The following is a 13,752-nucleotide window of genomic DNA, read 5'->3' as shown; positions in this document are numbered from 1 at the left end:
GAATACCAGCAGTGAGGTTGCCAAAGTTTTTATTGATAACGTTATCACTGTAGATTATCAGGGTTGCCCACAGAGCACCACTTGTAGCGTTCAGCCTGGTAACGTTAACCTGAAGCCTCAAGTACTAGCGATTTTTTTTTCGTGTCTATTTTATGAAGAAAATGACCATTACACATTAAAAAAACAACGTTAAACTAGACGATACAACGGTTTTCGTAAATTTTAAAACTTTATTTATGGAGAAAATATTTGTGAATTTCTTTCGCGGTAGCAGCCATCTTGCCGGTGATTTGCAGTGCATTTTGGGCAATCAGTAGTAGCCCTGTGTTTGGAGTGTGCCTCTGGAAAATCTCCGTTTGAAGGGGTATATAGCCGTACCACTTCCCCCCAACCCTCCGTCCTAACGGGAATTGGGACACCCCCACCCCTATACATGAACATGCAAAATGGAGGGTAGTGCCAAATGGTGAAATGGGATTCAGCCTCAGATTCTCGATACAAGAACCAACTGTTCCAGGAGACTGAGTCGGAGTGCTTCATCTCAGGTGTTGATGTGTGGTCAGCAGGTAACAGCTTGATCCTGTCAGGATCTTTGACCTCCTCTCCTCTTCCTCTGAGTCAACATGTCTCCTGGTGAACAGCTTCAGTTTAACCACCAGAGGGCGAGACAGGCTTTCACACACATACACACACACACACACACACACACACAACACATGACACTGTTTACTTTATACAACAGTCTGACAATCTTTATATCAAGTGTGAAGTGGAAGTCAAAACATTTCTGTGAAACATATCATGTGAAACATGGTCTCGAACATCAACAAACTTGTTAACTATTCGATGATCCGTCTCTTAACCATAAATATATAATGTACATAATCTGTGTGAATGTTTGCTTTAACATGTGTTTGAACCTGAGTATGGTAAACACCATGGAGGCACATTGTGAATATTTTAGTTAACTCTGCATGAAAGTCAACAGGAAAGATGGTTGTATGTGGTTTGGTCACGTGTTGCTCTGGTGTTGGTTCAGTTTGCAGTGTTGCCTCCCACTTGTGTTTGTGTCACTTCTGTCAGTTTAGACTGCTCACTTTAAACTCTATCATACAGTCTGTAAGTTTGTCATTTTATTTTGGGGTAAATAAAACCTGATTTTTGAAAATTCACCACGTGACTCCACATTGAAACTGACTCAACTGATTTTGTTATTCCAGGAGTCCTTTTGACTGAAGTCACTGACTCATATATAACTGTTCCTGAAGGAAAACATTCTCATTTTTGTAAACACATCACTTTACTTTCAATTATATTTACAGGCTGGACTGTGTAGGAGCAGTTTGACAGCTGCTACTAAGGGGTGGAGACAGATTGTGTGTTGTTGATCAGAGAGGATGACGTGTCCCCATCATGCAGCAACAGTGAGACTCCCTCCCTGTATTTCACATCAGTTCTCAGTCAATGTTCCTCTTTACAGGCTGCTGGTAAGAGCTCTTTGTTAAAAGAAATATATACATCATGATATTCTTGATGATCTGTGCACTCAAAAGTCAATCCTATATCGTCTATTAAAGTGAACTGTATATATTTTATACGTTAACGTTAGTGTTGTACTCCAACAGTGGTGGTAGAAGTACTGTTTTGTTGTATTCATAGTATGTTTATCTCACAGTTCCTCTTTTTAACTTCCTCTAAGAGCTGTTGTTGTTATTGAACTGCTGTTATTTCATCACAATGCTGAAGAAATACCAGCCTCAGTGTCGACATGAATACTGTGAGAACACCAGAAAAAAGGTCTTTAAAAGACTGTTGGTGTGTTCCTGCAGTGCTGCATGTGAAGATATGATCTGTTTTTGTCTTTTGAGGTAACAGAAAGTCAGTCAGAAAGAGTGAAACACAGATCAGACTGTCAGAACACTGTTCTGAGTGTAACCAGACTGAGACTTTGTCCTCTTAACACTTTCTTTATTTCATCTTCAGGAGTCCAGGATGCTGCATGGAAAATAGTGGAGACAAGGAGTTCAGAACCGTCAGTGTTTCACTTTTCATCGTCTCTCTGATGCAGTTTTCTGGAGGTAATTTCTGTTCATAACACTCTGGTGACATATTGCTGTGTGTGTCAGCTTCTGCTGTATCTCCAACATTTACTGAGGCTGATGTGAATGTCATCATGTGCATTTGCTCATAAAACAAAGTGTTGGACACTGAAGGTGGTGCTGGGGAAAAGTCAAATGATCAGCAAAGATACATATATAACTTCATATATGACTGTGTGTTGTCAGACACTGAGAAAATAACATTTGGTCTATACTGTGGTCAAGAAAAGAGAAGTAGAAACAGGAACTAACAGACCTTACCAACAACCACAGTTTCAAAACAACACCTCTGTTCTTTGTGTAAACAAGGCTAGGACTGTGTTGTCAGGTGTGACTGAGACCACAGAGTTCATCATCTGACACACTTACCTGTTTTAAATGAAGCTCTGATAACTTGAACTATAACAACATCTACTCTGCTGCTGTCTCTTGTCTGTTCTTTAGCAGCATCAGAGCTGATTTGTTCTCATGCACCAATCGTAGCTCTGGTTGGTGAGGACGTCCTTCTTCCATGTCACCTTGAACCTGCAGTCAGTGTCAGTGATGAGACAGTGGTGTGGACCAGACCTGGTCTGATTCCAGAGTACATCCATCATCATCAAGATGGACGTCTGCTGTTTGAGACACAAAACCCATCTTATTCTTTACGGACGAGACTGTTTATGGATGAACTGCCGCGTGGAAACGTCTCTATGAAAATATTCAGAGTGAAAATATCTGATGCAGGAAAATACTTTTGCAACGTTCTGTCAATAGAAGAGGAGTCTTCAATCCAGCTCATTGTTGGTGAGTCAGACTCTGATGAGTTGATGTACATATTTTGTCTTGATCTGAATCCAGTTTGAAATTCCTCTTCTCCTCTCATCAGGTGCTGTCTCCACACCCTTCATAGAGGTTGTGACTAATAACAGTGAACATGTAGTTCTACAGTGTGAGTCTACAGGCTGGTATCCAGAACCTGAGGTGTTCTGGCTGGACGGTGAGGGAAACCTCCTCTCTGCTGGACCTACAGAGACAGTCAGAGGTCCTGATGACCTCTATACTGTCAGCAGCAGAGTGACTGTGGAGAAGAGACACAACAACAGCTTCACCTGTAGAGTCCAACAGAACAGCACCAACCAGATCAGAGAGACACACATACATGTTCCAGGTAGAGAATCAGTTCTGCATATATTCAATATATTATCAATGTTATAAACAGCTGAAGTTGAAATCCTCGTTCTTGTTTTGTTTCAGCTGATTTCTCCACAGTTCAGCCCTCTTCTCATTTGATTTGGATCGTTGTCATTGTTGTTGTTGTTTGGATCTTCATTATCATACTGACCATGAAATGTAAGTCACATCTACATTTTCCATTCTTTACAACAACTTACTGTCAGAGCTCTTTATTGGCTGTAGTGAAGTGTAGCAGTTCATTCCAAGACATAAATAGATTATACAGCACAATGGAAAATATAAACTGTAGTCGAGGCCTGTATAGAATGTTAACTGATTTTTTTCTTTTCATTTTGTTGTTATCATTTCATTTCTGCTGATGTAGATTCATGATTTCATGTGTTTTGTTTAAAGTAAAAACTAAATTAACATGTGAACTTTAACAGGTGTCTTCTTCTGTCTGCTTACAGGCATCAAGGGAACCAGAGGGCAGAACAGGAGAAGGAACTTCAGTCAAAGCAGGAGTGAGTGAGGCAATTAAACAATATTTTCATACAGTTTAACAAGTTCACTGACATATTACTCAGAAGCAAGTGTTGTTCTTCTTTAGTTTTTTTCTGAGGATAAACTACATCAACATGGCAAATTTTAAGAGATTTCTTCTTCTGTTGGCACACAGGCAACAAATGATGAATTTAACACATTTGATAAAGAAAGGGAGAGAGTCAATATAGTCACTGGACAGAAGAAGAAACTGGAGAAGACCATGAGAGTGAAGAATAGTACCATCAATTACCAGTCGACCTGCATTCAGGTTTACAAGGTACAGAAGAATTCAACAATCTCACACATCATTCTGCTGGTTTCGGTGGTGTTGTCAACCAAAATACATGTCAAATTGAATTAAATAATAAAATGTTGACCATACAGTTCCAATTACATCAATATATTTAATATATGTCTGTGTCAATTTTGGTAATATTTCAAGTGAAGTTGTGGAGTTATAGAAGTCTATTGATTTCTCATATTTCAAAAAAATACATTGAGGACTTCTGAACTGACTGCAGGTTGCAGTGCAAGAAAAGTTTTGTCACAATTCTGAGAACTTTTCAGCTGTGCAGGTCGTACATGTGACTTTTTAATAATATTTTGAAGTTTGAAATGTGAAAATTCAGGTAATTTTTCTTTCATACCGACCTTATTTAAATGTTGTTTGTAATTCATGTCTTGATGACCCAGATGAAGAACAAAAAGTGTCAATCTAACAAAGATGTTTTATATCCTTCATGTGCTGCTGGAACTTTTCTGATCTCTTTAGACTTTAAACAAACATAGATGTTTATGTTTTTGTGCTATTATCTCCACTGTAAAGGCAGCTACATGTGCACAGCATTTAAGTCTATGACAAATACATATATCCTATTGTATTGCATCATATTGTAACCTAGTTACGGTATTTTTCCTTCTCAATGCACATTTGGAAGTTGTGCCAGAAACTCTTCTCTGCATCAGAAGGCACAACTACCAGGAGGAGGGAGTAAGAAGAACAAAATAAACTTATCATTTCATCACCAACTTAAACATTTGTAAATGTATGTAAATATATTATTTTGTAAATGTGTGAATCTTTATAATTTGTGTAAATATATTTGTTTAGCTTTTGGTTTGTGTTGAACTGTATCTCCTGTCATCCTGTAACAAAGCACTGCAGTCTGATTCTCTGCATGTGCAGATTAAATTGATCTTGATATTGTTTCTGGAATCATCAGATTCTTCCATCGTATGTTTTTACTTTAATACTTTATATTTTGACTTTGTTGCAGCTTTTGATGAATAACTGCAATAAAACAAAGCTTCCTGAGGACTGAGGCTTATTTGACTCATTTGTTGATATTCATCAGTTTTATTTGATCGTAAACTAAACAAACACATTGTGATGCAGGACTTTTACTTGTGGAGACATAACAGGACTGTGAGTCAGCTCACTTCATGATGATCCAGATGTTTTGGTCCAGGTGTTTTTCCCTCAGGACACTCGGGCTGACAACTGGCTTTGGTTCATGTGTCTTCAGTTGTTGTCAGCAGGTAACAGCTTGATCCTGTCAGGATCTTTGACCTCCTCTCCTCTTCCTCTGAGTCAACATGTCTCCTGGTGAACAGCTTCAGTTTAACCACCAGAGGGCGAGACAGGCTTTCACACACACACACACACACACACACACACACACACACACACACACACACACACACACACACACACCCACACGCACACACACACACACACACACACACACACACACACACACACACACAACACATGACACTGTTTACTTCATACAACAGTCTGACAATCTTTATATCAAGTGTGAAGTGGAAGTTGGAACATTTCTGTATTTAACCTCTAATGAAGTTTGAATCAAACATTATTTCATTTACTTCCAAAATCAGCAGTTTCTGTAAAATCAATATATATATATATATATATATATATATATATATATATATATATATATATATATATATATATATATATATATATATATACTGTTCCTGAGGAATAACATTATATAACATTATAATTTTTGTAAACACATCTCTTTACTTTCAATTATATTGACAGGCTGGACTTTGAGATGCATTTTGACATCTGTTACTGAGAGGTGGAGCATTTTGACTGATTGTTTGTGTTCTAAAATGATGGGGTGTGACTTACCTTCTCTCTGCATTTCCGTGTGAGAACTGAATCACCCCTCACATCAGTTCTAGTGTTCCTCATCTACAGACTGATGGTAAGAGCTCTTTGTTAAAAGAAATATATATGTCATGATTTTCTGGATTATTTGTGCACTCAAAAGTAAATTCTATGTTGTCTATTGGGATTTCAATATAGTGAACTTTATATAAAGTGGACATTATGAAGTAAAAGTGGTGGTAGAAGTACTGTTTTGTAGTATTCGTACTGTGATGTTTATCTCACTGTTCCTCTTTTTAATAGTTGTAACTTCTTGTAAGATCTGTTTATGATGTTGAAGCGCAGACTTTACTGAGAGGCTTTTAACAGCTGTTGAATGGAAACCTCATTGATATCTGTTGTCACATCACACTGGAGGGAGACTAATGACAGCTGGTTGAACTGGTTTTACTTCATCACAATGCTGAACAAGTACCAGCCTCAGTGTCGACATAAATACTTTGAAAACATCATAAAAATGTCTTTAAAAGTTCATATACACTGAACAGGAGGAGAAGAAGTGGGGAAAAGCAATAAATGAAAGTCTTCTTTTTTACAGTGTTTTCCACCAGCGCTGCATGTGGAAATATGTTATCTGTTTTTGTCGAATGGTACAGATGAAGCAGCATGTGAAAAAAAGCAAGCATGCGCTCACATCGTTGTTAAGAACAGCTCAAGATTAAACTGCGTCACAAAACATCACAATACACGAGCTGCTTAAGGTAAGAAGTGTTGGTGACTTTCCTCAGTGAAAACTATTTTCTTAAAGTCACAGCTTATTGTCTTTAAATGTGTAACTCTGACATAAACATATGAAATGCATACTGGATATTGTTTTATGCTTTATATTTGGTGGGAGAAGTGATGACCCAACCACTTGCTTAAGATTTGGAAAACATTTAGTTTCGACTTAAAACACCGGTTTTGGTAAACCACGAACCATGGCCTTGTCAAAGCCATGTGTTTGTTGCCACAACAATGGCTGAAAATCGTCCCGAGGTCGCCTGCATGAAAAGTATCCGGTGGTTTTTATCCGTCAAAATATTGAAAGACAGACTCACTCTGTGGTCGCTGGCTATTGAACTCCATCATCACCAGTGTAAACATCATCTCTGTATTCAAGTGTTTATAATGTCTAAAGATTTCTTTACATTTAAGCTTTGGCAAATTGTCAAAAATCTCATACATACAACCTTTTTACAGTCATGTTCAGAAATCCAGGATGAAGCAGCTCAACGATGGCCTTCGGTGATCTCACACTTCTTTGATTCCATCATGTGATTGTCTTCCTTCTGCTGTTCCAGTCACACAGAGGTAACTTCAGTGAACAAAACAGCATTATGTGCACTGATAGTCAAAGGACACCATTCTAATTTATCAAATTTCACTTGAAACATTAGTGTCCCAAATATTGGCATATTGATGATAACCAACAGATTATTTCATTCTCTGTGGCTGTGTTACATAGGGGGATCATACTGGATGTTGTATTATACAACGTCATGTCAGTCAGGTTTTATCAACAAATCAGCCATTTTTAACCATTTTGATTACAGATGTTGGTATGTGCTTCTGGGGTTTATAGTTTTATACTTGTTATTACATAAATGCCACTTTTTATACAGTTCAAGTTGAACCTTCTTCACTGATCTTGAAAAAAATGATTGATATCATCAGGAACAATTCAACAGACAATTACGCTATGTTACCTTGAAGCAAATTCTTCAAATTTGGTACAAATGTTCAATACAACATTTTTGGCCATAACCCAGGAATTCATACAAAAAATGTTACTGTGACATTCAATGTGACATTAATATTAACACAGTAATATTCTACAATAAATGTTCTGGCTGTTATTTAATGTTGACATTAAAAAAGAAGTCAGTAGCCCTCAGTCACTAGACAATACACATCTTGTGTTTCTTTGGTGTACCAAAAAACTGTTTATGAATCATATGGATGCTGTTATAATGTGTATGATTGAGATACTAACCCACCAAACATCCTGGAAAGTGTCAAACTTATGTTTTTCACTCTAAATTACATAATTATGTAATCGCCATCAGTAAACAGGACGCTGTCTGACTCCCCCACTTGCTGTTTCTAGGGAATAGTCTCGGTTGGGAGGGCAGACCGTCACAGTGATTGACAGACAGGAGGACAGACAGGAGGACAGACAGGAGGACAGACAGGGGGACAGACAGGGGGACAGACAGGAGGACAGACAGGAGGACAGACAGGGGGACAGACACTTCTCCACGTATATCGGCGGTAATTTTTCCCTCATATAAGTTGCCAAAGAAAGTTACAGTTACTATGTTTTACTTTAGTTTGACCATGTAACTTTGCTTTGTGGGACATTTCTCTTCATTTTGATCGGTGAAGGACATGTGCAGTTATTAGACTGTCGACGCAATCAGACCGACACACCCTCGCTACACACAGCCGGCTTCACACAGGTTTAGTTCTCCAATGATGCGCCTCTGAGACTCTCACACAGGGGAGGATGTGGAGAATTGGTGCAGGGTCCCTGCACTCAAAGGACAGTGTGAATGGGGCTGGTAACCACAATATCACCAGACTCCCCTAAAGTGTTGTTGATTCTAGTGCCGCATTTGGACAAAAGCAGTACGACACCAGCTCCTGCTGTTGTAAAGATTTTTGCTAGAGTTTGTCGGTGGGGCCTGCGTTTGTCTGCAGTGAGAGAGTGCAGGATGGATATCGATGAGGTACTGTATTTTAATGTGACAATGTAAGATTAATTTTGGATTCAGACCGAGCACAGGTGCTAATAAGATCCAGTGTTGTGCCTGAACGAGTTCAATGAACGATCGTTCATGAACTCGTACAGCAGATAATGCTCTTGAACACATGATGAACTTTGTTATCCTGTGCAAAATGTTTCATTCACAAACAACAATTTGCAAAATCACTACCTAAATTTGCTCCTTTTCTCCTGGAACTGAGCTCTTTGCTTAAATCTCTGATTCATTGTGGCGTTTAGGAACGGCGCGTTCTCACAGTTTAACTTCGTTCAAGACAGTGCCAGATTTCCATCGAGCCTTCCAGGCAAAAACTGGCTAAAACACACCATAAACAGGCCTTAATATGTAGTGGGAAAACACCCAATCTGGCTGTTGTGTATACAAAGGACACTGGACGTGAGGGTTGTACAACTCTCTTTACTTTCAATCAAAACGTAACTGAACTATTTCAGACAGAAACAGCTGCATACTAAACATGCAGTGAGGCATTACCAAACGAACACAGGTTAATTCGTCCTGAACGGACACAACACTGGAAACACCCATAACACCAGCCACCACAGAGTCGCACCGCCGCATCCGTCATCAATGTGCTAAGCATGGAGGCAAAAACACATGAAGGCTTCACATCTATTTTTTTATTATGATATATCTAAAAAGTTTGGGAGTGATGTTGAATCTCATTTTTGTGATGCTGCTAACTCTGTCCAATCTCTTACCCTTAAACATGTTATTTGCTGTTAACCCAGAAGATAATGCTCTTGAACACATAATGAACTTTGTTATCCTTAAGAAACGTTCAAATACAGTTGAGTGTTGCCTTTGTTGTTTGGAACAAAGTGAAAGTGTTACAATATATTTATTGCTCAATATACTACAGTTAGGGTAACGTATAGCTATAGGACCGTCTGCTGACCAAAGTGAAAGTATGACTCCATAACATCGACATGTGGATATTTTTGGTTTCATGCTCAACAAAGTCATTTTCCAGCTGTTGTTTTGGCAACAGAACCAGCAACTCCACAACATGATCTTTTCCTAACACTAACTGAAGACCAGACAGTAAAGACACTGTGTTCCAACACACAACTGCAAATTCAACCAAAGGAGGTGTAAAGCTGCAACAAAAAAACTTATATTTTAACATATATCATGTTTAAGTGTTCTTTGCAAACATTTATTCTGGTGATTGGGTTGCCTGGGAGATAGGGAGGTAGGTAAAGTTGTTGCAAGTAGAAAATCAGACGATACAAGATAAATGTCAACGTCTTGAGCCTGATCATGTTGATTATGTTATTAATCAACATGATCAGGCTCAAGAGTTTGGCGTCTTATGTTGCCTGGATATTTGACTGGATAAGTTGGTATTTGTCTTGACACCAACCTGAAAGCATTGTTTTCTTTACACTGTTTCATCTGCTTCATTTACAGAACTTCAAGATGCCTCTCCTCACAGACAAACTGTCCCTTCAGCCTTCTCTCAGGTCCATCGGTGTCTGTCTTTTCCTGACGCACATTTGTAAAGGTAACTTGCACACAAATACACACTTGAAAAGATCACTATGAGACTAAAGTTATAAATCTTTTCAAGGAGTCTACGTCTTAAAGCTCTCTGATAGCCACTGGATGAAGCCTGGGACTGTCTGTCATTTGTCTGGGGCCATCCTTCATACAAGTAAAGATTTTAAAAAACTCATCACAGAGAAAAGGACTTTACTTTATTACTAGCTTCAGATAAATGGGACCAAAATTATCAGCAGACTGCAGGAATCACAATCAGAATCAGAAATACTTTATTGATCCCAGAGGGAAAACTGCTTGTGTTACAGCTGCTCCTATTTAAATTTCAGAATATGCAGAAAGATAATAATTGTCATGGTTCGATGTCTTGTTTTATCTTGTTGAATGTTTGTCTCCCTCTGTCTGTAAGCCAGACTTCTCTTGTGCTTTCCCGTCGTTCTCTCACTTGCCCTCTTCCCTTCTCTGTCTCCTCACCTGCTCCTCATCCCCTCATCAGTGTGTCAGTGAATTTAAGCTTTTGTTCACCGTTCACTCCTTGTCAGTTCGTTGTGTGTGCTTCGTGTGATGTTCCCCTGCAAGTTTCCTGTGTATCCTCTCGTGTCCCTGGTCTGTTTGGCATTGTGTTTTTGGATTTTGATTTTTGCATTTTGATTTGATCTTTGTTGAAGCTGTTTTGTATCACTTTGTTTAACTGTTTAATTTGCTACTTTGGTTTCAGTTCTTGGAATCATTTTCATTTGTGCTCCTGTTTTTTGTAGATTTCAGCTTTTTGTTTTCTAAAACTCGCTTTCCATTTCCCCCCATTCTGCCTCTTGTCCATGGTCTGGGTCCTCAATTACAACCTTAATCCTTGACAAGAATAATAATAATAATAATAATAATAATAATAACAATGATAATAATAACTCTCTCTCTCTCTCTCTCTCTCTCTCTCTCTATACATATGTATATATATATATATATATATATATATATATATATATATATATATATATATATATATTAGAATTCAAGGGTTTGTACTATTGTTTAATTGTTTAATTTTAGATTTATTGATAATATATTATTATTAAATATTCTTTGTTCTGGCACTTGGTGATCAGCAAAGATATTCAGTTTGTCTTCCATAATATCCTGTCAGTGGCAAAAACAAGTAACTTTAACCGTCACAATTCCCTGTAGGATTACATTACAGCAGGTCACAGCTGCCAGCTGAGACGATTTAAAGGACTGTTTCTGAAACTTTTAGCTGTATGAATCATGTACACACCAGAACATGTAGAAACAGGGCTCAGGTTCAAAAACACCAGAGGCTTCTTTTGGTATAAATAATGTCTAATGGTGAAAAACTGTGTTAAAGAAAAGAGAAGTAGGAACTCACAGACGTTATTAACCAACCACAGACATTTCAAATTTTCACTTTGTGGTAACAAGTCTCAGACTGTGTTGTCAGGTGTTACTGAGGCTACAGAGGTCATCATCTGACACACTTACCTGTTTTAAATGCAGCTCTGATAACTTGAACTATAATAACATCTACTCTGCTGCTGTCTCTTGTCTGTTCTTTAGTTTTCCTCTCAGCAGCATCAGAGCTGATTTGTTCTCATGAACCAATCGTAGCTCTGGTTGGTGAGGACGTCCTTCTTCCATGTCACCTTGAACCTGCAGTCAGTGCCAGTGATGAGACAGTGGTGTGGACCAGACCTGGTCTGATTCCAGAGTACATCCATTATCATCAAGATGGACATCTGCTGTTTGACAATCAAAACCCATCTTATTATTTACAGACGAGACTGTTTGTTGATGAACTGTCACGTGGAAACGTCTCCATGAAACTCTTCAGAGTGAAAATCTCTGATGCTGGAAGATACCACTGTGTTCTTGAACCGATGGTGAAGGAAGATTTCGTCCAACTCATTGTTGGTGAGTAGGACTCTCACTGAGTATTATGATTAAATATTTACAGGTACCAACTGACTTATTTCAGCTGGATCCTCTCCTCCTCTCATCAGGTGCTGTCTCCTCACCCTTCATAGAGGTTGTGACTAATAACAGTGAACATGTAGTTCTACAGTGTGAGTCTACAGGCTGGTATCCAGAACCTGAGGTGTTCTGGCTGGACGGTGAGGGAAACCTCCTCTCTGCTGGACCTACAGAGACAGTCAGAGGTCCTGATGACCTCTATACTGTCAGCAGCAGAGTGACTGTGGAGAAGAGACACAGCAACAGCTTCACCTGTAGAGTCCAACAGAACCACATCAGCCAGATCAGAGAGACACTCATACATGTTCCAGGTAGAGAATCAGTTCTACATGAATTACATATACTACCAATCTTTTCAACAGCTGAGGTTTAAATTCTCATTCTGTTCTGTGTTGTTTTGTTTCAGCTGACTTCATCACAGTTCAGTTCTCTTCTCACTCGAATTGGACTGTTTTCATTGTCAGCTCTGTTTGCATCTTCATTATAATGGAACTTACCATGAAATGTAAAAAACTCATCCATCATTTCTGATGATGTAGTTTCATCATTTCATGTTTTTTGTTTGTAGCAAAAACTAAATTAACATATGATATAACATTTTATAGGTTTCTTCTTCTGTTGGCACACTGATATTGTGAAGAGGTGGAGGAGGAGGAGGAGAGCAGAAACGGAACTAAAACCTCAGTCAAAGCAGGAGTGAGTGAATAATTAAAAAATATTTTTCAAACAGTTTAACTTAAAGCCAGTAAACCAACATATTTCTCAGAAGCAAGTGTTGTGCTTCTTTAGTTCTCTGGTGTCCATGTTCAGTGTCCATAAAACTACAACAACACAAATTGTGACAGATTTCTTCTTCTGTTGGCACTCAGGGATCAAAATGATTCAGTCAAGAACGAGAGAGAGTCACTCAGTGGACCAAAGAAGCAACTGAAGGAGCAGGAAGAGAGAAAGAAAGGCTGTGAGGATGAAGAACAGGAACAACAATTATGAGTAGACCTGCGAGCAGGAAGAAAAGGACCCGAGTCCCCCGACATGTCACACTCGGAAAATTCAATTTAGGTTTTTCTTTGTTTGTTATTTGTTGTAATCATTGTTAATGTTGCCAAGACATGCAGCACTTCCTGTTTTGACTGCTAGCTTCATGAAACTGTCTTTGCATAACGTATACATTTTTGGATTATCAAGATTTACATCTAATAACTTGATAATATACCATAATTAATAATTACAATAACCTTAATAATGACACAAGTTTCATGAAAGTTTTCTTTACAAAGCTTTTACAGTGAAGGTTGCAGTACCACTAACTTATACACGTAAGAAGAGATAAATATAATGATAGAATATAATATGACAAAAATCCATCATCATGCTGAACCTTGATGGATTGTAACACCTCAGTGCTGTTATGCTATAAAGAAAATTGTTCTTTATCCTTCATGTGCTGCTGGAGATTTCTTGATCTCCTCAAACAGACATTTATGTTTTCATATCG

At 38.4% G+C, this 13,752-nt stretch overlaps 1 protein-coding gene across 1 annotated transcript in view; it reads left to right on the top strand.

Moving 5' to 3' along the window:
* The first annotated feature begins 1,437 nt into the window (after nt 1–1,437).
* LOC115589787 (uncharacterized) overlaps nt 1,438–13,752 on the top strand; it is a 39,385-nt gene continuing 27,070 nt past the window's right edge. The window contains exons 1-4 of the mRNA XM_030430943.1: nt 1,438–1,487; nt 1,984–2,078; nt 11,844–12,197; nt 12,287–12,568. Coding sequence (XP_030286803.1) covers nt 1,465–1,487; nt 1,984–2,078; nt 11,844–12,197; nt 12,287–12,568 — 754 coding nt within the window. The 5' untranslated portion in view covers nt 1,438–1,464. The remainder of the gene's footprint in view (nt 1,488–1,983; nt 2,079–11,843; nt 12,198–12,286; nt 12,569–13,752) is intronic.

This window comes from Sparus aurata, chromosome 10 (assembly GCF_900880675.1).
Source record: "Sparus aurata chromosome 10, fSpaAur1.1, whole genome shotgun sequence".
In the NCBI taxonomy this organism is placed as follows: domain Eukaryota; kingdom Metazoa; phylum Chordata; class Actinopteri; order Spariformes; family Sparidae; genus Sparus; species Sparus aurata.
The sequence above is the reverse complement of the archived record's forward strand: the minus strand, read 5'-3'. Positions and strand labels throughout refer to the sequence as shown.